General features: G+C 39.6%; 1 protein-coding gene across 3 annotated transcripts in view; it reads right to left on the bottom strand.

The window, feature by feature from the left end:
* Positions 1-23575, bottom strand: part of AFF3 (ALF transcription elongation factor 3) — a 488013-nt gene that overhangs the window by 277192 nt on the left and 187246 nt on the right. For all 3 annotated transcript variants that reach the window (XM_048857937.2, XM_048857946.2, XM_048857957.2), the window contains exon 4: positions 844-888. In XM_048857937.2, the coding sequence (XP_048713894.2) occupies positions 844-888 (45 nt within the window). The remainder of the gene's footprint in view (positions 1-843; positions 889-23575) is intronic.

The raw sequence follows: 23575 nt of genomic DNA, 5'->3' as shown, positions 1-23575 counted from the left end.
AGAGTTTTAATCCAAATAATGATATGCAATTCTGTAATTCTTAAACAGTTCCAAAAGAAGTGTGTATACAATGTTCAAGAGCTAGAAACACGATAAAATAAAGGTGTTTTTACTGAGGTTTTGGCATGCCATCTGGTCTAATTTGTCTTGTGCTTTATTTAGTACAATATCAGCTTTCTAGAGAATGTAAATTACTAGATGACCACTTTAAAAAGAGAACCCACAAAAGAGGAGTTAAATATATATGGAAAAATCACACGCTTTTAAGTTTGCCTACTTAAGAAAATATCCAATATCAAAATATATTGAAGCCTAGATGAGTCCAGAAGTGCATTAATTTACTCCATGAATGCAAACTAGAAATTATTGTGATAAAAGTGATAAAGAAATATAGTGATGGCAAAATATTGAAATAACTTTGCAAATATTGTATGTTGTGATTTTATAATAGGCATAATGACATAACATGTCATTAATAACAAAACCGTACAATGGATTTTAATTAAATCCAAGCGAAAAAAGACCCTTGTGGACATCCTCTGCCCCAAATTAAGTTTTTTGACAATCTTGATTAATGGTAACACACACACTTCATGGTTTGTAAACCTGAAACATACTTATACATTACAGTCCCATTGTCTGCTTGCAGGTGAATGTCTGGTTAGTCAGCAACAGTGAAATCCCGTGCACAAGAGGTTGTTTTTACATGTTTTACATGTTTTCTAGAAAGGTGATATCAAAAAAAGTAAACAGGTACCAAAGTAGGAATTCTAGTATCTAAACTTTCTCTTTCCTTAGGGTAAATTTAATGAAATAATGACAGAACAATTAAAGAGTTCCTACCCGCAAAATTTCTTCAATACAGCTGTTATCTCCTGTTCCACTCTCCTGTAAACAAAGAGGAAAATACTTTTTAAGTAAGAAATAACAAATGGCCGGTTTGAGGATATGTGGCTACATGAGATGTACTCAAGACTTGGGTACATTTTCAAGTCAATGTCAAGTGTTTCTAGCATCAGAATACTGGTGATGTGTTAAACTCAGAAATTATTTCCTACTTTTTCTACAAGAAAATAATTTTTTTTAAAATGTTTATTCTTTAAATGAGTGACCACAATATATTTTTATTTAATCTATAAGATTCTGGTTACATTTACTTTAGGTGTGGTTCATCTCACACATATCATGTGGTTATTATATGTATAGGTAAAATAGTCACTGTATATACACAGACCTAATATATTTACTATAAATTTATTTACAATAAATTAACAAAAACAGACTGGCTCCTTCTTGTAGGTAAAACTCCCATTGGTTGCCCAGGGTAGTTTTGTTTCCATAAGGATTAGGCCCATTATTGACTACAGAAACTTTAATGGAATCAAGCGTTTAAACTCTTGGAGCTGTGTTCAATAGGTAAATCAGAGGTCTAACAGGGCCATTCAGGGTATGTCTACACTGCAATGTTAGCCTAGGGTAGTTCAACTTGAGTTAGCAGACCCTGGGTTTGTAACCTAGGGCATGAGCATCTACCCTCATTTGAAACCCCTGGTTAGGAACTGTTAAACCGTGGGTCCCAATCTGGGATTCTAGTGTCTACGCTGCATTATGCAGACCCGAGTGCAACCATCCATATCCCAGACTGCCTAGCGCCCTCCCAAAAAGTGGTTATTCTAGCCCTTTGTTCATGGTACAGGGTGAGAAAACTTAACTGTCCACCAAACATGACTGTCCAGAGGACAAAGAAAGTCAGACCATTGTGGGATACTTTTGGTGGACTCCCAGAGTATGAGTTCAGTGGGGCTGAGTCTACACTGCAAAGCAATAGGGCTTGAACCATGGGTCCTGGCTTGACTCAGACCGGAATCCTCCACCCTTGTGGGGTCCTGGGACCCTTGGTCTGAGCCCTGGATTAGCACAATTTGTGTGTAGATGGAAAGGGGGTTTGGCTTGAACCTGAGTTTGAACCATGGGCTTATACTGCAGCATAGACTTAACCACAGTGAACACTGTACACACAATTGTGAGGAGTTACCTATACAGGCAGTGGCGGATTAGTCACTGGGCCAATGGGGCCCCTACCCAGGGGCTCTGGCCAATTTGGGGGGCCTGGAAAAATGGGCACGCCCCAACCCACTCCTGCCAGGGAGCAGGGTCGAGGCACAGGGGCTTGCCCCACTCCGCCTGCCAGCAGAGAGTCAGGGCATGGGGGCTTGTCCTGCTCTGCCCACCCGGCGCTCCTGCTGGGGAGTGGGGGAAGCCCCAGTGCCTGACCCTGCTCCCCATCAGGAGCGCCGGGTGGGGGGAGGAGGGGTGAGACTGCAGGCAGAAGGGTTGGGGAGGGGCCTCCCACTTGCTCTGGCCCAAGGTCCCACAAACCCCTAATCTGCCTCTGTATACAGGTCCTTAAGTCCATCCCCATTCAGCAAAACATTCAAGTACATGTTTAACTTTAAGCATGTGCCTCAGATTCATTGAAACCAGCAGAGAATGAGGGGCAGTGGAATCTTGCTCTGCTATCCCCATCTCCTCCCTTGACCTGACCCCCTGCCTCCCATCTCTGCCCCAACATACCCTCTTCCTTTCTTACGCTGTGCAGTGCAGCTCTGCTAAAGCAGGCAGCAAGGACGAGTGGGGAAGCAGGTGCAGAAGGCAGTCTAGCTGCTTCTGCCAGCTTTACATAACTTAGAAATTCCTGCTAAACAGGGGGAACTCTCCAGGAGGAGTCTCCAAACGTTTAAATTCACTTTACACTGCAGAATCCACCAAGTGAAATGATTTTTGCTTATGCAGAACACAATGAACTTAGCAGATGGGAGAATGTGGCCCTGACTCTTTTGTTTAACAGTGGGAGAAAAAATAAATTTGTACTTATTGTTATTATTAATAATTAACTTTTGAAGTGAGCTAGGAATTTTGGCTCAAATCTTTGAAGGTGATTAGTGATTCCAGATACCTAAATGTTCAGGTGTCCAATCTGAGGAACATGCCTGATCTTCCGAAGTGCTGAGCACCTGCCCTCTGAAAATCAGATACCTCTAAAGTGTCTCAATTTAGGCACCTACAATCACTAACCACTTCTGAAAATTTATGCTTTTCATACTTACATGGTATTGTTAGCCAAATACTGTTTGCCCTACTCCTGTATGTTAATACCATGGTTCTCCCGGAAGATCATGCTAAGTGCAGATAAGTACAATAACCATGATAGTGTGCTTCCTGGCAGAGTTGGAGGGAGGATTTAAATTCATATGCTCTGGAAGTCTCAGGGGGGTAGCAAAGTCAGAATTAAGGCAATAATTTATGTTTCATAATTTTTTGTGGCTGTTATTTCATGCCAGGTTATGGGAACTCATGAGTCTTTTATTGTCAGCATTCCTGAAAATTTTTGCTGAATATGGCCCTTGGTTATTAAACAAATGAATTGTCTTTAACTCTTTTGCTGTAGTACAGTCTGCCATCTTAAAAGTCAATAAGAGTTATGCCATTGACTTCAGTAAAAGAAGAACTGGGTGCAACATAAAGCGCCTTTCAAGAATTATTCATATTTGACAAATCACTGGTTAAAAGGAACTACAGTCAATTGCAAATAGCCCCATTCTGAACTCATCATTGCAACAGATGAATCAAAGAATGCAATATGCTGCTTTTGCTGTTAGTGGAGTAACAATACAACAGATGCTGCTAATAAAGTTAATACTAACAAGAAAAAAACACACATGAAGAAAAATCACAAAATTCTGTGGACTTTCTATTTTCCTCTCACTAACTGATTTATTTTTCTCCTCTCCATGGATCCCCCCTTCCCCAAAAAGCCTGTTCTATGCTTAGTCATCACACCAACATCATTAACAGTTGAGCACACAAAGCCCTCCTGGCACAGCACATGCCTTGTATGTATGAAAAATTTTACATGGTGGTAAATTCCGCCTGCAATTTGCATCAAGATGCGATCTGTTGGAGGGCTTGCACGGAAAGAGGAACACACTTGCAAATATGGTGGTTGTATCCAGGATTTAGATGGTTTGGGGGAGGAAATTATTAAAGGGATTAATCTTATAACAAAATACCAGCTTTCTAAAGATCCCCTGACCTACTTACTTAATGCTCCCATAGAGGATCTACATTTTAAAAAGAAAGACAAATCAATTAATTTTTATTGTTAGTATTTAGCCTTTGTATTACATACTAGTTAAAAAATGTAACCCCTCTGACTATAGAATTGTGGCATGGTAAAATATGAACTGTCTTGTAATGGAAAAACTTTCACACCAAGAATGTACACAAGAGAAGCGCCAAAAAGAGGATTGGTACTTAGAAATTTGGTCATCCTTTTTTAGTGTACACAGACGAGGAGGGCTCCCCAGCAAGCAGGCCAGAATCTTTAGACAGGTTCTTTGAATATTAATCTGATCCTGAATAAGTAATATACAATGTAGTATGTTAATGTTTTATTGTAAATTTGCCTTACTGAAAGTTTTTTTTAAATCATCTATTACTTACACGCTGTAAATACTATACACTTTCACCTATTTACATGGCTAGATCTGCCCATTTTAAATTGCATTCTGCTTCTACTATTCTTTCAGTGTATACTACATGACCCTGTGCCTGAATAAATCCATATAAAAAGTGCCCATAATTTGAACGATGTAATTCTTTCTCCCTCTTGATAATGTACATACAGCAAAAGATTTGTGCAATGTACATTTTAATTACTCTGTTTTGGGGGAAAACTTAAAACTAAAAGAAACTATTACTAAAGGAAGTGAGGTTTCTGGGTGTTGTTTCATGCTGAATTGCTGAGCTGTTACTAACTTATTATTTATACCAGCTTTGATGAACTCATTTGCCTATCATTGATTTTTGAAATCTATCACAACAGACTCATCTCCCTGAACCTCAAATGAACTCTCAGTGAAATTCTGGCAACTCTAGTTCACGTATCAAAGGCAGTGGGCATGATTCTTTTAGTTCTTTGATGCTTTTCCCATTATCTTCATTTCTCAGTCAGGGCAGCCCCCCAAAACACCAAACATTTGTACGCACACGCACACACAGAATCTGGCAGGAAGATGTGAGGATCTGCAGTCAAGGATAACAGCAGTTATTACTGAAGAAATAGCCAGGGGCATCACATCATTGATAACACAAGGAGCTAATTACCATGCAAAGCACAGAGTGCTGTAAGAAACGAGGCTGAATAAAGACTACACTGAATTCTTGGGATATGGGATGTAATTGCAAGAAAGCTACATCTGTACATATTTTATTTTATACTTTTCTTTTTTTTTTTCTTACCAACAGCTTTCAGAGAGTGATCTATAAAGGAACTTGTATTAAAAGAATTCCCAGTTTATGAGCCTTTTCCTTTCCTCTCAAATCTTTACACTGAAAAAAGGGAGAACAATCTACCATGGCAATCTAGTTTAAATGTAGGCCACATCTACACTTGGAGCTGGGGGTATGATTCCCAGCTGCGCAGACATGCTCATGCTAGCTCTCATCAAGCCAGCATGCCAAAAACAGCAATGTAGCCAGCGTAGCACGGGCAGCGGTGAGTGGCCGCATGGGCTAGTCACCCCAAGTATGTACCCACAGGGGGCAGAAGAAGTAGGTGGAGTACTAGTAAGATGAGAGCTAGTGCAAGTGTGTCTATATGAGCTGGGAATCACACCCCTAACTCCAACTGTAGCGTAGATGTAGCCTTAGTGTAAGAGATTGTTATGGCAAAAGTTTTTTATATCATTATTTGTGTTGCATTAAGTACTTCCACTAACTCTTTGCATTTTGCACTTTTTGCACTTTTTCTTCAGTGTAAGTTAAAAGTTATTGAAATATTTTAAATGTTGAGATATACCCACTGTACCTCCCGGGCCTCTGCCCACTCAGTCTGGGTCTTTCTTGCCATGCTGGCATTAAAAAGCTGGACATCAGCAACCAGTTTGGTGTCAGTTGGTGGTACGTTTGGGGTCCTTTCAAAAGTGGGTTCCTGACTGCAAGGATTCAATACTCTGTTCTGACACCCTCCTGATACATAACTGCCTCTCTGCTCACATCTCCACACCACGCAAACACTATAATAGGCTGGAATAATAGGTGGAGGTTACATTATGAAGCAATGTAAGATTATATTGCTGGAATTCATACATGCAGAGCAAATTAAAGTTCTGTTTGGTAACTGATGAGTGCTTACAACTTGCACTGATTATTTCTTCTAAAAAAAAACCCCCAAAACCAAAAAAACCCAATGCATGGGCATGAACTCTGATCTGCCTATATATCAAAAACAGGTTTCCATAGTCTACAAGAGAGTGAATCTTTATTTCAATGCAGAAAACGTCCAAATTTTTAAGAGGAATAAAAGACATCTGGATGGAAAGTACTATCGCACAGGAACTATTGATGCTTTAAAAAAAACTGCTTCCTCAAAGACAGTTAAGTGCCTAACTCCCATTGAAATCAATATAGGGCCTATTTTACTAAAGGAAGGGTACAGAAGGATTGTGGCCCAGGTTGTTAATGAAATAAAAGGCATCAATTCCCATTGAATGAAACTTCAGACTCACCAATATGCCTCATAACAAGTGCTTCCTTCTTCTTGCTCTCATTCATCCTGAGGTGTTGCATTCATGCCTACACTTTTCCCTTACCTCATGTAGAAAAAGCTTTTGCTGCATTCTCATTTAAGGTAGGAGCTACTAGAGATGGCCCTAGTTAAGGATACCTAATATTTTCCATAATAAGCCCTGTTTTCCCTTCTTTATAAGTTGTAGGATTTGTATTGTTTGGGTTGCAATACTGCATGTTTGCTCTGTCTCAATAGTGTTGTTGTTGTTCTGTTTAAAGGGGGTAAGGAAAATTCCAGCAACAACAATTAAACTATTTTTGAGGATAAGGCTAGGGAAAAATAGGGAGTTTTTCCAGTGTTAAATTTTCTCCCCCGTAATCATTTCTTTGGAGAGCTTTAATGCCTACAAGGACCAGGAAGATGAAATTTGGCATGTGGATGGTCATGGGGTCAGAGAGGTGACTTTTACCGTTCCCATGAAAATGCGTCTATATTTGGCAGAGTCGTCAGACTGAAAAAATCCATTTGTGCATGCTTAATAGGGTTTGTTAGCGGTTTGCTGCTTACATCTCGGAACATTCCATTTATACTGAGCATGTTGCAGCCCCCAAAAACTCCCTAATATGACAACTGCACTGAGCATGTTCCCTGGCAGAGAGTTAGAGCTCAGGCTGAGGGGATAATGTAACAGCAGGAGCAGCAATTGCATCCACCCCTTTGATTTACGGGAAGGCAAGAGTTGTGGTAAGGACCACAACTCGAGATAGCTGAAAGTCACGATTTCTACTTGATGGGAAATTCCAACATTTTGAATTTTGTTTTCTTTCCAAAGAGAACAAAACCAAAAAAATTCAAAATTTCCTGGAAAAACAAAATTTTTTGAAAAATTTTGTTTTGTTCAAATTGAAATGTTTTGTTCCAATTTCTACTTCTTAAAAATGTTATAGCATAATTTTAAATATAAAACAGAATTCAACACAAAACACTGAAATGTTTCATTCTGATAAAGTCCAAACATTCACTGACTAAAGTGCTATTTTTTTAAAAATCGACACAAAATTTAAATCAAAACCAACATAGAAAGTTCCCAGGGAAAGTTTCAATTTCAACTAAATAAAATTTTCTCAAGGAAAACATTCTATTGGAAATTTTTTGACTAGCTCTTATATGAGCCAATCCCTTTCCACTGCTCAAAGGGATAGCTCCCCTGTTCCTCCCTGTGTCATAAGAACAGCATTCCCCCACAGCTCCCTTTCCTCCTTGCAGTTGCAGTGACAGCTCCCATTTGAATCTACTTTAGTCACTATGAGAAGATGTGCTGGGTGTCAGGAGGAGATGATGAATTGTAGTCTCTTCTATTGCACTTTAGTGTTGCTAACTCTGGTATTTCACCATCCGTATTACACAGCAAGACTTCATGCCCCTACCTTAGAATGCAGACAAGCAGGGCTTGAACTGGGATAGGTCAGCCATGGTTAGCAGCCTGTCACTATTTTCTGGTGACATCTTGTTCTCCAGAATTTCAACTTTCATAAATAAAAAAAAGACAAAGTTGCACAGGAAGCTTTAGTTGGCATTTCCTAACTTTTCAGTGCTTTCCTTTGCAACCTTAGTTCTTTGCGTGTAATTTAAAATACAATTGGTTATAATCTGTAAAAAATAGCTATTCATTCTTAGGCTTTTTATTACTCTGCTTTGGACCTAAGACTCTAATTTTACAAGGGACCTCTGATTGTTTTCCGAGGAAGGCATCTAAATTTAAAAGCTGGGACTTGGGAGTAGAAAAACAACATTTTACTCAAGCTCTGTGATTAAAGTGTTGTACTAATTAAAAGAAAAACAGTTATTAAAAACATATAATTCACAGTGACTGTTAATAAACTCAATCCTTTTAATTAATATAGTCATTATCTTTCCAAAATGGATTCTTTACATTTATTATGGGGATTATTTTTCATATAATTGAACCTTGCAATAATGCTCTTTCCTCAAAAAGGGAAGAGGAGAAAGGTTTACAAGGATTTTCTTTTAAGAAGGCTTAGAAGTGTGCATTTAAAAAAACATATCTTTGCTCTGTGGAAAGGATCTGGATATCTCAGTCCTGGATCACATATCAATTTGAGTGCTAACATTACCCAGGAACTGTACCAGGAACTGAGAGACTCTCTGGCTAGGAAGCCAATGAATAATAATTAAAAAAAAAAATCTACAGGCAAATAGGAACACAAAATGATCAAATAGATATGCACTGACTGCAAGCTGCTTAGAACTCGTTAATTGGACAGAGCCTGTTTTGTTCATCATAGATGATATATAGATTCAAAGCAACTCAGCGAGTCATTTGGTACTTTCCAGTTGGATAAGGAAAGTGAGATTTGGTGACAGATGGTGATGAGGAGTCAGCAGAGAAGAAAGGTAATGGTGGAAATTGAAAAGTTGTAGAACACGGTGGTTCCTAAACTTCTCCACAGAATGGATGACAGTAGAACCTCAGCTTTACAAACACCAGTGTTCAACAGACCAGTTATATTAACAATTTTTCTTGCCAGAAAAAAAATCACATAACGAAACTGAAATAGATGAAGTAAAAGTAAACATCCCTTTACATTCTGATGCCTTCAGTGCATTGGAAATTGCTTTGCATTGGTGTGAAGAACAAGAGGAAAACAGTACAGTGCACCGCACTTTACCTTATGCATTGTACCTACTATAATTTTGAGGTATTCAATTTTATGAACTCTGCAATCTTCAGTTAGTTTATAAAACAGGGATTCTTCTGAACATGGTAGTAATGAAATTGTCTGATGGACCACCTCTCCTTCCATTAATGATTGCATGGACCCATCTCCCCTTCCACTGTTGCTCAGAAAACATGCCTGTGACAACTACAACAACTGCTTTCATGGAAAAGAAATATTAAGATAGTAAGTTATATTTTTAGCTGTCTGTCTTTTGACCCACGGACCACAGTTTGGGAACCACTATCATAGACAAATAATGGAGAGGGTGAAGAGGTTGCATTTAGTAATGGAAAAACATTTTCTGCAAACTATAGCTTAAGAAATAGCACATGCCATACAGAAAATGATTTTGGAAATCCACTTTTCTTTGTATTACCCAACTGTCCAGACAATTTAAGGGTCTGATCTAGCAAACTTCCCTTGTAAATGGGAGATCTGGCCGTTTAAGGACTCTGGGTGAGATTTTGTGCTATGCCTGTAAGGATACGTCTACAATGTAACCACAGGGGTGACCGCTGCATGTGTAGACATGACCAAAGCTAGCTTGGGTTAGCTATCTTGAATTACAATAGCAGTGAAGCCTCAGCAGCATGGGCAGCTGCACTGAGCATTCAGGCTTTACTTCAGTGGCTAATCCATGCTGCTGCAGCTTCACTGTTACTGTTATTCAAGCTAGATAGATCAAAGCAACTCCAGTATGTTTTTAGTGCTGCAGTCACACCTCTGCTTGCAACGCAGATATATCCTAAGAGGCATAACTCGCAGCCTAAGCTGAGTGGGGGCTTTATGCCACCTTTCTGCACTCCCACTTCTGGGCCACTCTGGAGGCTGGAGTGACCTCTGGCACAATTTAGACAGCCTACAGGCTTAAGTTACAGCAGCCTCTGGTCTGCCCTATGGGTTTCAGCGCTGCCCAAAATCTCTGTAGCACTACATGCTGTGGCCCAAACATCAACACATCTCTTCCTGCCCCAGCATGCCCCATACACCAGAGCTTGTGACGGGGCCCACGTAGACAGCTTTATGCCTGTCTTGCATAGTGTCTGTGCTGGGGCAATCCTCTCTCCAGATAGAGGGCTTTTAGAGTCCCTTCACACTGCTCCAGCCCTTTTACCTAGGGCAAAGGAAACAGAATAGAGGGGAGAATCTCACCATCCAGGTAGGACCCGTATCTAACTTAAGTTGTACCTATTGTGCTTTCTATGTTTCGAGACATCCAGGATGTTTCTTTTTTTCATATTGTAGTATGGCTCCACAAGCAGAGTGGGTGAGAACAAAAGAACACCTAGGCTATGTTAGCAGTTCCATCTTTCCACCTCAGTTGAACTCAGAATGTGAGGACACTAATAGCAAAAGAGACATTGTCAGGTAAGTATGTTCACAGATTATGGTGGGTGCTTTAAAATTTTAAATTAAAAGAAAAAAATTCCCTCAAATCCCCCTTCTATCCATTACAAGCAACAATGGAACAATCAATTATCACAGCTACATTGGTAACGTTTCCTATAAAAGTAGCTTGGGGACGTCAAGTGAATGGCACAGGCAGATGGGCTAAGCAATTTAACTGACTTCAACATTTTATTCATAAAAAACACTGCAGCCCAGGAACAATCAAAGGGAGCGTAATGGACAAGAGCTGCATTGTTCTATTAATAAAATATAAAGGTTTTATTGTTATTGGGAAAGAGTGACTATCAAATCAATACTGTGTCATAATATATTAATGTTTTTTCTTCACTAATGAAACAATGGATGCTGATGTGATTACACTCTCTTGCCACATAGCTGAAAAATATAATAAGATAGCGGTAATTAAAATTGCTCCTGGAATATAAGGTGCTTGATCCTGCAAGGTGCTGAGTGAGGGCCCTGAGCTCCCACTGAAGTCAACAGGAGTGGAAGGCACTCTGCACTTATCAGGAAGTACTCAACAGATTGCAGAATTAAGTCCTTATGCCTCCTTCGCCACTAAAAATTATGTCATTCCAAAAGAGTTAATTGGAGTCCTTTCAAAATGCCTTCTGCACAGTACATTTACTACTGTACTGAATTATCTTAGTGCATACTGTAAGTGTATTAAATTGATTAGCTGTTTGACATAACAGTCTTTTATTGGAAAGTTTCCATAATGAAAACTGGAGTCCTTTGTTTTTGTAATAGGTAAAGCACCGTTAGTGAAAGTGCGAGCTTCTCACGTAGCCCACAAAGGCCCTCAACAGTAACCTAGAAAGACCTTCTATGCGACTCATAGAGTTCAGTCTCCATTCCTGTTCAATTCTTGGCCTCTCTGTTACAGAGAATGCCAGCATTGCCAGTTAGTGTCAACTGGAATGTAGTCTTTTTTGTGTGTGATGTGGACACTTGTCCACTAGAAACTGGACTGAGACCACCATATACGTGTAATATATTGAGTGTATTTGTCCAGGAAGAATATACAATAATCCTAATATACATATGTAAAGCAGCAACAGTTAGAAAAAAGAATATTATGGCACTATTAATCTTTCAGTAACTTAATATGTATATACCACCAGCTATGACAATATCCAATTAATTAAATGGATTAATTTGCCAAGAGATCTTTTTAAAAAGATTTTAATTAACAATAAATCAATAAAATTATTCAACATGAAAATCAATTACATCCCTGTTTACATTATTTAACTCCAAATATTTTTGTTTTGTGTGCTTGTAATTAGCAAGCTATAAAAGATGCCATAAATAGGAGCATAATGAGAGGAACTGTTTATAAATGATAATTGGTATTCATTCCCATTGAGCTAAAGGTTATGTGATTACAGAGTGTAGCAAAGAAAGGGTTAAACCTATTACCGGTGGAAGGCTTTGGAATATGGAATTCTGTGTAATCCTTTCCTGAATAAGAACGCCCCCCTGCTAAAGGGACCCCAAAACAATGTTTGACTGAAACTCTAATGCCTGTGGAGGCGTGGAAGGCTCTCCCTTAAAACGTACTCAAATCCATTCAACAGTGACCAAATTGGAAGCAAAAAACCCTTTCTTGGGATCTGAAGAAGGATACAAAGGGAGCCTGAATTCTTCATCCTATTGGTAAAGCAAGCTTCAGGGCCCTTACACCACCTAGCACAAAAGGAAGGGAGAATAATATTCAGATTCCTACAAAAATCTGAATTAATCTTGGGGGGAAAGCTCAGAGCAGGCAAAGAATTACTCTGTCATTGTGGGAAACAAAATCTAGCTTCATTGAGTCTCCGTGTGGACACTAAGGGCCACCAGAAAGGCCACTTTCACTGAGGCCCAAAATAAGGATACTGACGCCATAACTTCCAAGGGAGCAGCACAGAGAATGAAGCAACCACAGTGAAATAGTCTAGATTCCCAGGAGGTAAAATTGATCTAGTCTTCATCTACATCTGCTTCATGGTTCTGAAAAACCAGGATCACACCTCAGAGAGATAGCTAACCCCCAGCATAGACAGCACCCTCCCATCGGCTTAGGTAGCGAACATGGGGAAGAGACCAATTAGGGGAGCTGTATTGCTGATGTCTGCCTTCTCAGTGTTCTGAGACAGAGACTCTTATCTAATCCTAACTGAAAAAACCTCCAAGACCTGGAGAGCCCAGCAAATTTTGGCTTCCAGCCCTATCCATTCACTAGCCCAAGAGAGTGTCCCAGGTTAAACAGGCCCTAGAAGTAGACAGCAGAGTGTCTATCACTATGGAAGACAGACCAAGATATTCCAAGGCTCTTCTCTCTTAAATCAGACTTCTACATACATCTTTTCTAGGGCAGTGGAATGTACTGGTCCTTGAGACTAGAATTGATTGGCGTTTCATTAGAACATGCTGATTCATCAAACCCAGCCTGTTTCACAAAAACACTTTGGGTTCAACCAATATTTGTAGAATTGCACAAAGTTCTGAAAACTGACCATTGATTCCTACCCTGTTCTCTGCTTGTGACACATAACAATCTAGCCTCCTGTGGGCTGTAATACTTTGGTCTAATTCTGGTTGTTGGGTTTGGTGCAGATGCCGGATGGTGTTAGTGGCCTGTGATATACAGGAGGTCAGACTATGTGATCTGGTGGTCCTTTCTGGCCTCAAACTCTATGACTACATAGGCAGAGAGCACTAGAGTATGTTAATTTGAGTTTAGTACCTTTTACATTGCATCAGCAGGGTCTACCCGGGACAATTAAGAACCCAGCACATTAGTGTGCTTTACAAATCACACCCCTCTGGTGCACTTTGCTGTGCCATGCAGACCAGCCCTGAGATAAATGACACCCTGCTGTGAGTGGCTGAAAAAGTTTGGCCAGCCTGAGGGTACGCCTGCAATGCAATCAGGAGGTGTGACTGCGGCTCATGTTGTCAGAAGCCCGGGCACTGACAGTCCAGCTCAATGGTTAGAACTGGACTGAAGGGGTCAGGAACCAGAGCCAGAGGCAAAGTCAGGAGCCAAGGAGGAGGACATAGGATGGAGCAGGGCAGGAACAAGGCTGAAACAAGAGCGATCACAGTGGCGGACCAAAGACTAGATAGCGACCTGCTTCTGCTGAGCTTAAAAGCAGGCTGCTGGATCTCTTCAGCCAATCGGGTGAGTCAGCCAATCAGACGGCCCTATTGCAAACCAGCTGAGCTCATTAATCTGCCTGGAAGCTGGGTTGGCCAGTCCTCATGCTCAGCTAAAGGTGCTCAATCCACCTTGCATAGGGAAGGACACAAGGCCTGACATCTGAGCGGGTGCTCTCAGAGAGGATGAGAAAGAGGACAGAAGTGCAGCTACCATTATAACCATGACTGTGACCCTCTGTTCTATTCCAGCAATATCACGCAAAAGCCTTTTAAAATAATTATTCTTCCAGTCATTAAAAGAGCAACAAACCAACCAGCACCAAATCTAAAAGTTCCAGGAATGTTAAAACCAGAATCAATATTTTCAGCAAGCAGATGATGTTGCAGCATGGACAAAGACCAAACAAACAAAGAAACATGGTGAGAGACTCCCCTTTCTCCGGCAGCCCTTGGTCAGTGCTGTGGCAGTGTACAGTAGGGGCCATAAAAGCCCTTTAGCCAGCCAGGGAGCATTGGACAGGCGCATGCTGACCTATGCAAGCCCCCATGGAGGGGGTGTGCCGGAGGTAAGTTGGAGGGAGGGGTAGAGTATTTGTTGGGGGAGGGAGGAAAGTCCATGTAGTTTGTACAGCTACAGGAATTCTCAGGTGCTACAGACAGCAAAGCAGCCCATAAGCAGCCTGGGAGTGCACCAGAAATTAGAGATTTATGCTGGGGAACACGCTGGTCCCTGAAGCAGTCGGCTCTCCTGGTTTGCACCTTTCCATGCTGCATCTCCTCCAGGTGTAGTACAGAATCTCAGGCCTGTACTTTTGTCTCCTTGGATCTTCAGCTGATGTCATTTGTACATTTCCACATGACAATGTTCCTTTTAAAGGCATATCATCATCTGAAAATCATATTACTGTCTGATAATTACCGTAGTTACTTGTGGTTGTCACAAGTAACACGTATTGAAAGAGATTAGAGAGAGAAAAAAAATCTCTATTTTACCACTTTATTTACTTTGTGCATTTGACAGTACTTTATGTATAGTCAGCTTTTACCATTCTCCCTGTAGAGTTAGGTGGTTAGCCAGTTTTCCCTCCTGTTTGCATGGGTCTTCCATAGAGCAACCAGGGAGAAGAAAAACTTTTTTTTTTTAAATGGGCAAATAAAATGGTAGAACTACAAAAAACTGGCAGGCACACTCAGGGGCAGGTGCAATGACTGAAGCCACTTTTAACATTCAAATTGACATTATCCTTTTAATATGAAAAATTAGTAGGAAAAATAACGAACACAGTGCCATATCTTGGTAATTTCACACTTTACAAGCCACAATTGGCCTTTGTCTACCATGAGGTTTGTAGTGTTCTGGTCAGTGTGTATGTACCACTGTCCCCTACTGGCTGGAATGCCAGGCCTGCTAAGTGTATCTATGGCTACTCCAGGTGCAAGCTGAAAAAGGAAAAAGAAAAGGAGTACTTGTGGCACCTTAGAGACTAACCAATTTATTTGAGCATGAGCTTTCGTGAGCTACAGCTCACTTCATCGGATGCATATTGTGGAAACTGCAGAAGACATTATATACACAGAGACCATGAAACAATACCTCCTCCCACCCCACTCTCCTGCTGGTAATAGCTTATCTAAAGTGATCATCAAGTTGGGCCATTTCCAGCACAAATCCAGGTTTTCTGAGTGAGAAAACCTGGATTTGTGCTGGAAATGGCCCAACTTGATGATCACTTTAGATAAGCTATTACCAGCAGGACAGTGGGGTGGGAGGAGGTATTGTTTCATAGTCTCTGTGTGTATATAAAGTCTTCTGCAGTTTCCACAGTATGCATCCGATGAAGTGAGCTGTAGCTCACGAAAGCTCATGCTCAAATAAATTGGTTAGTCTCTAAGGTGCCACAAGTACTCCTTTTCTTTTTGCGAATACAGACTAACACGGCTGTTACTCTGAAACCTGAAAAAGGAAAATCGCCCTACTACCACTAGTACAGCTAATGGAAGTTTTAGGCCTGATCTACACTAGGAACTTACACCGAAAAATCCACACCTCAGAGAGCTTGCTAACCCCCGGCATAGACAGCACCCTCCCATCAGCTTAGGTAGTGTCTACACAGAAGCAGTAGAGTGGCACAGCTGCATTGCTGTAGCATTTAAGTCTAGACATACTCTTCCTTTAGATCAAGTACATGGGGCATGTATTTTTTTAAGCAGAAGATCCTGATTTCCATTTCCATTGATACCTAGGATGTTCTGTATAGCCCCAGAATCATTACAGGAAGCACAGAAAATAATTTGATATAGAAGGAATTCAGAGTGGCAAAAGAAGTGGAAGTCTTCAGGTTGAGAAACCATGGTGCTTTTGTTATATGTTCTCACTGATTTTATTCATGTTGATATTTCCAGGTTAATAAATGCTATAAACATGTTACTATTTTCTTTATTGTTTCTCTGCTGCTTTTGAGTGTTTTATTTATTTATTTAATCCCCCAGCCTAATTGCAGGTAATTTAGTCCAAGGATATTACGCTCCATCTCTGATCCTGCAGTGGAAATCAAGAAACAAGTTTTTTGTTCTCAACACATTAAACTTTTTCGTCTAGCTTTAAAAAAAATTCTTTTATGTGACTCTGGTATGGCCCTGGAGTAAGTTGTTATTGGGCACCAAAAGACAGAGGAACAAAAAGACTTCTCAAAATGTCAAGATATACTGATTTCATCTTTCTGTCTCACTTTCAAAAATGGTTCATACAGGCTTGCTTAATCTGAGTAAGATGATTGAAACTGCAAAAGGGATAGTGTTTATAGGCCTTTGAATTTATATTACGAACACTAAAACACTTTTAAAAGAACTTTTAAAAAAGCAAATATTTTAGTTAAGTTCTGGGGATCAAAGCTTCCTCTGAAGTAAGCCTATCATTATTTATATGGAGAGATTTTCAATAGTCAATAGCAAAGTTGCAGGCTTGACTTGTGAAATGAGCCAGTGATAGAAAACAGAGATTTTGATCAATACCTTAACCTGTGAAAATAAAAAGCTATCTGAAATCCATTGATTACATTAATGTCTCGTAATTTGTTTTATAAGCCAGCTATTATGATATATAAAATATGCACAAATTAAGTGATTAAAAGCCAGGGTATATAATAACTGTTGGTTTTCCCAAATCAGAATTCTGGAATAATAAAAATGAATGTAATACACAGGACTAGGGTTGCCACCCATGGGTTCTGTGTCCAGGTGTCATTTAGGGTTGCCAGGTGCCGGGTTTTCGACTGGAAAGTCTGGTCAAAATGGGGTCCTGGCAACCCTAAATGGCATCCGAACCAAGAGTCCGGTTACCATGGTGTGGAGGAGGCAGTGGCTCATTAATCTGCGCCAGCCCCTGCTGAGCTGGGACCTCCTTTTTCCTGCAGGCAAGCTCCTTGAGATGATACAGAGTGTGACAGGAGGACATGGGGAGAGAAGCAAGCGATGGGGGTGTGGTCTTGGGGGAAGAGGCAAGGGGAAAGGGGGTTGGGCCTGGGGAAGAGGCGAAAACAGGGGTGGGCCTTGAGGGAAGAGGTGGAGCAGGGGCAGGGCCTTGGGGGAAGAGGCAGGGCAGGGGCAGTGTCTCTGGGGTCCAGTTACCAGTAATTAGAAAGGTGGCAACCCTACACAGAACACAAAAATGTCTTCACTTGATGTTTGGACATTGCATAAGAAACAGAGAAGTATGCATTGTGTTGAATCTATCTGCATAATATGTATGTGTTATGAACATGGACTACTCCAAAACTATTTGTTTTGGATGAGACAGGATGTATTGAACATATGATATTTAATACCACATTGTCATCAGTTGTCACACTTTGTTTATTGGACCGAATAATTTGTAATCATCCAATGATTATGTTTATTCTGCACTCATTGTTTTCAGAAAATATGAATGATAAAGATCAAATTATTTGTATAGTTTTATTGTACTTGTTTGTTTATTATAGAAAGGATGAGTTTCTCATCCCATTGTACACTAACACTTTGGAAGCAGGGGCTGAGGTTTTGGATGTTATAGTTCTCTTTGGATGAGGAACACACAAAGCTTTTGCTGGTCTTTAGTTGCAATTCTATATTAATATTACAAAGTATGAATAAAATATAATACAAGAGAAAGCTGATAAGAATATGGTTTGAAAGAGCTACACTATACAAATCTCATACCTCTCAGGAGGATGCAATAGGCTATTCATATTTGGAATGCTTCCCGGCTCAGTTTCTGTTTCCCTGTTCATAGCTCTGCTAGCATTTGCAAAATGTTTCATTTGTTCATGTGACTTCTTAGTCTTTGCTAGAAAAGAAATCTGTTGGTCTTCTTAGTCTTTGCTAGAAAAGAAATCTGGCCAAGTGGAGAATCAAGACTCAAATGTTCCGTGCTATTTTCAATACCAGACATTCAGCCTTGCTCTTAGCTAGGGAAAGAATGGAATTAGCACAAGGTGAAACTTTCCTGTCAACGCTTTTTTGTGACCCTGTTTTTGCTGGATAATTACTGTTATCAAACAAGGTACTCTAGCCAGCACGGAATACAGGGACATTTAGTTATTCATGAACATATTTTGTGTGTTAGAGGCCAGGCTTGGCAATTTAGGAGTTGTCAGTTCTATATTGACTCTGCCATAGAGCTGGTGGGAACAATTCTGACGAAACGTTCTTTCGTCAGAATTTGTTGATTCATTGAAATTGAAACAGTCTGGAGATAGTTCAATTTTGATGAAGTTCTTCCAGAAACCAAGCAGGGGTCTGATGGATCCCTGCCAGCCAGGCAGGTTTTGAAACCTGATTGTCTGCCAGCTTGCCTGCCCGGCTCTGCACCAGCCCACCATGCAGGCTGTCTCCAAGTTGGGGACCCCAGGGCTTCCAGGATTCACAGCTTGGGGGCAGCTTGCCAGGTGGACTGCCTCTGAGCCAGGGACCCCTGGGGTTCCAGACAGACTGCCCCTGTACAAGGACTCCGTTCTCTTTCATGAACAATTTAACAATTTGGGGATTTTGCTTTGAATTGGAATGAAACCACAATTCAAAATATCAAAATCATCTACAAAATGGAATTAGCTTTCTTGGAATAGCTCTACACTGCCAATTGAATGGCTCTGAGAGAAGGGTAGTAGTTTGGATCCTGTTAGTTTCATGAGATATGTATATTTCCTGCAGCTGACCTTGGGAAAAGGTAATCTGCCTAGTTCTCTATGGTTATAATAATAATGCCCTACTATGCTTTTTCTTTTGCATTGTCACTATAACCATATTTCACATATTTGTAAAATTATAACAACACTAGTAAATTATTATACAGTGATGCTCATATACTGGATATTAGTCCATCACTATTTAATAATTCTAAAAATGATGACCAAAAACTTCAATGAACGCAAATGCAGAGTGATTCTACAATTTCACCATGACCATTTTGAGTTTAAATGAAAACATCAGTGTAATAAAGAAATATTCTAATCACTACTAGTTTGTCTAATTAAATAAAGCAAAAATCACTAAACATATTTCAAGTGTTATCATAAAAAAATAATCATTAATACTCAGACAGAAAACTGCTATCATTCACAGCCACAAGATCCAGAATAGAATGGAAAAAATTTGGTTCCCATTTGAAAGCACTGGAAATCAAAGGAGTAATCCCCCAAGTCAGCAAAGGTCTTAAGTCAATCGAAAAAGTTAAGCATGTGTTTAAGTGCTGTCCTGAAAAGGAATGCTATCATGAATCAGGTGCTAAAATTAACATATTGTACGGATGCAAGTGACTATTACTATGGGAATTTCAAAGCTTTCTTGGGCAGAGACTGTGTTCTTTGTTACTTGTCTGTACAGTGCTTTGCACTAATGGGGTTTCTAGAGACTACTGTAATATGAAGAATAATAATGTGATTAGCAACATCACTTGTTAGTGTCATAACAGCTTCTAAAAATATTTTTGCCACATGAAAAACATCCCCATTTCTCCTTCTCATTGCTACAAATGCCTACTCTCCATGATCTTTGGATCATCAGTACTACAGTAGCCAATTTTCCAATAAAGGTAGCACCTTTGATTTTGGGGATATTCATTTGTGTCTGTCTCTCTGATTTATATCCAGCACAGTGGAAGTTTTGTCAACTACATTTATATGCAATTAATTTACAACAAAGGTATTCTTTTCCTTTACCTCCGGCTCTACAACTCTCTGAGAATGTTGCCAGTAGGAACTACCACTTCCACTACCAAGTCTTCTTTATAATATAAGCATTATATATTTTCAGTACACATATACACAGACGGGGAACAGGTGGAAAACCAGGTTCATGACTAAAATATTGCTAACATAGGCCCTGATCCTATGTGGTGGGCTATTGTGCATCAATGAAGGCTACATGGAGTCACTGACATCCACTTGTACAGCTCACTATGCAGGATTGAGGCCACAATTTGGAAAAAGTGATGCAGTTTTCATTACTATGCCATTGCTTTTCGTACTTCACTGATGGTTATTACCTAGTAATATGTTTCAAATCAAGGCACAAGAGAACAATATGAATCTTAAATCCTAGAACATAATTTGAAAACTGAAAACAAAATTGTCTTGCAAAAGCATAATATTTGTTCATTTTGCACTCAGAATACTGACACTAGAGAGACCAAGTTAAAAAAAAGTCATAACGGCTTGATACTTTGCTCTGCCCTTTGCAAGATCTACTGTCATTGGAAAGGAAGTGAGATTAGCTCAGAGCACACCCATTTTTATATCCAGTCCTTCTCATTTCTCATTTCCAATCCAGAGGGTGCATGCACACAACCCAACAGCTTCCTAGAAAGTTCCAACCCTATGCATGTGCCAATTGTGGGGAGCCAATTCCCAAAGGGAAAGTATTTATGATTTCCATTTCACAGAGTGGGAAACTGAGACACCAACAGGTTACGTAACTTGCTATCTGTGTTCAGCTTGCAGTCCGTCATTTGGGAAATGCTTATGACACACTGGATGTACCTTTCACAAAGAATCAATATGGCATTGGGTATGTTCTGCCATTTGACCTGATACAAAGGGATTGAATGTGGATAATTTTAAATAGTCTACAATAATGTAATAATTTCATATATATTCACTTCCTTTCATCACAAAGGATTCCAAAGCACTTTAAAAGCTGTGTATACAGGGGTTATTTCCCACCACTGAAATGCACTGCTTCACAGGTGGAATGAGACTACCAAAGACCATAGAAAAAGTTGAAGTTAGACTAGATAGCAGACCTCTACTAAGGAAAATCATTTTTCTGCTATACTGCTAGTTGGTTTATTGTCAGCCTGACCCATCATGAAGAATGGGGAATGACTTTAGAAAGAGGAATGAGAGTGAGATCAAGCACGTCTACATCACATCATAGTGAATGAAACAAAGCTGTATGCCATCTAGTTTATGTGGTCCCAAAAAAAGTTAACTGAGCTACTGAAGCATTGCTTCTGTAATACAAATGACATCTTTGACTTAATTTCATTCTTGTGGTCTGATTCCTCTACTGTTAGAATTACAGAACTACTTTTTTGGGGTGTGAGGAGGGTGAAATGATGGCTTCTGCATTAGAAAATTATAACCCTCTAATGTTTATATGGTATAAAAACAGTAGATCCTCTGAGACAAACTCTGAAAATACAATTATGTAACGAAACATAATTGACCAAAACACGCTGTCAATTTTCAAGTCTGTGACTCCAGAATAGGGACATGTATAAGCATTTGTGTAAAAAGACAGTAAATGATTACTGACTGATTACAGAGAGGCTAGAACCTGAAATTTGAAATATTTATCATATTGTGAAAGGAAGGGTGAGGCGAATGAGGCCGAAGTTTTGCAACTACTGTATATTTCTAATATGTAACATAAATGCTGAAAATTCCTCCTCTTTATAGTTCTGATTCAGCAGCAATCGGTTCTCATTTACTTTACTGAGGTGGCAAAGGTTACACAACTCTGAAACACTTCCTATTTCAAAGAGAAATGAAACCAAACTGAGCTAATTTGTGTACAGCTGCAGGCAACATAAACATGGCTATGTAGAATTCTTTATATAGTATAAGCCTTTGTACTCCATACTTCAAGGAAGTTAATAAGTAGGTGTCAAACTCTGAATTAAAATTCCCAGAAGAGGACACAGCACAAAGGACAATAAAAATGATTTTTAAATAATCATAGGGATAAATAGCATCCACTTCTGACAAATGTAAGTACTGGCATAAAATGTTATTAGGCTACAGAGATTTTCTTTTGTTCAGGAAGTATGTTTTATTCTCCAGCAGTGTCATTCATCATCCTAATGAGCCCTCAAAATGTAAATTAAATAGCAAAGACTGATTCATTTAAAAAACATCTTTGTGCTGGCTGTTAAACCATTTTTCTACTTTTATCCTTATATATTGGTTAATTCTTTCCTTGCAAAATAACCCCTGAGCACTTGGACACTTTATAGGCCAGGCTTATACAATGCATATTTTCCATAAACAGTGTTTATTCATTGGTGCTTTTTGTACAGTAATTTTTTTTTTAATCTTATTTAGGAATGTTGTGCCCCTTAACTTATATTTGATCCAAAAAAATCTCAGAAACCTGTGTGTGCATGTGGTTTTTGTTTTATTTAGCATCACTTAGTCCTGGGAAACCCTCAATGGAAAAGGATTAGTAGAAATTTCAAGCAGCTCCAATGTACTGAACTGAATGCATTAACAAATAAGCAAACACCATCTCCACTCACAATGGTGAAAGAATAAGGTCATGAGCTCAATTAGTTCAGATTTCTTGTTATCTGTTGATAAGAACATTACACATTCTTACCATGAATACAGAAACCAGGTTTCATACTTGACCTGAATTTATGCATGAGCACGCACACAACAACAGGAGTGACTAGGAAGAGAGCTTCTCTGGAGTCAATCCAGAAAAAATACAACAAAAAAGGAAAACAGCAGCAAAACATGCCTCATTTTAGCATGATTGGTCTTCACTTGCCTTGTTCTCGGTCTCTCTGCCCCTGTCTCTAGTGCTGCTGTAAATCATCCTCAGGCTTATTTTTTGGTGTGTGGAAAATGAAGATACAAATATTAATCGCAAGAGTGAAGTTTGCCTGATGACAAGAGTGTTGTCATTAAACTGCATATGGGAGATTCAAAAGCCACAATCTTCAGAATAAATTATCATAAAATCTAAGTATCCTGTGACGTTATGTTTTTATGAGGTCAAAATGTTGGAGAAATACACAAGTCATTAGGATGAAACCATCCAGCTGTGAAAGAGGTAAGCATGTGTACTGTATCTTACTGCTTGGGATCCCAGAAATGGCCTAAGATCAATGGCTTTCCTTATTATAACCAAACACATAAAGAAGAAGAATTGATTCAATGGTGTAATTGAGTTTGGAGAACCTGAAGACAGGTTCATGTGGACGATCTTTGGCTGGACCGTCTTTTGATGACAGGTGACCCTTTGGATAGTTTACTAGCTACAGTTAATACAATGATTAATTATACTTCCATGAGAACTCTACATATCACATACCCCTTCTCTGGGGGTCACTCTCCTTTGGGAATAATGAACAAATCAAGCCTCATGTCTTTGTTTCTGTACAGTTTGCTTAGCCTTTTGATCCCAGTTCCAGACTCCTTCCCAAAACAGTTACTGACTACCCCTG

This window comes from Caretta caretta, chromosome 1 (genome assembly GCF_965140235.1).
Source record: "Caretta caretta isolate rCarCar2 chromosome 1, rCarCar1.hap1, whole genome shotgun sequence".
NCBI lineage: Eukaryota > Metazoa > Chordata > Testudines > Cheloniidae > Caretta > Caretta caretta.
The sequence above is the reverse complement of the archived record's forward strand: the minus strand, read 5'-3'. Positions and strand labels throughout refer to the sequence as shown.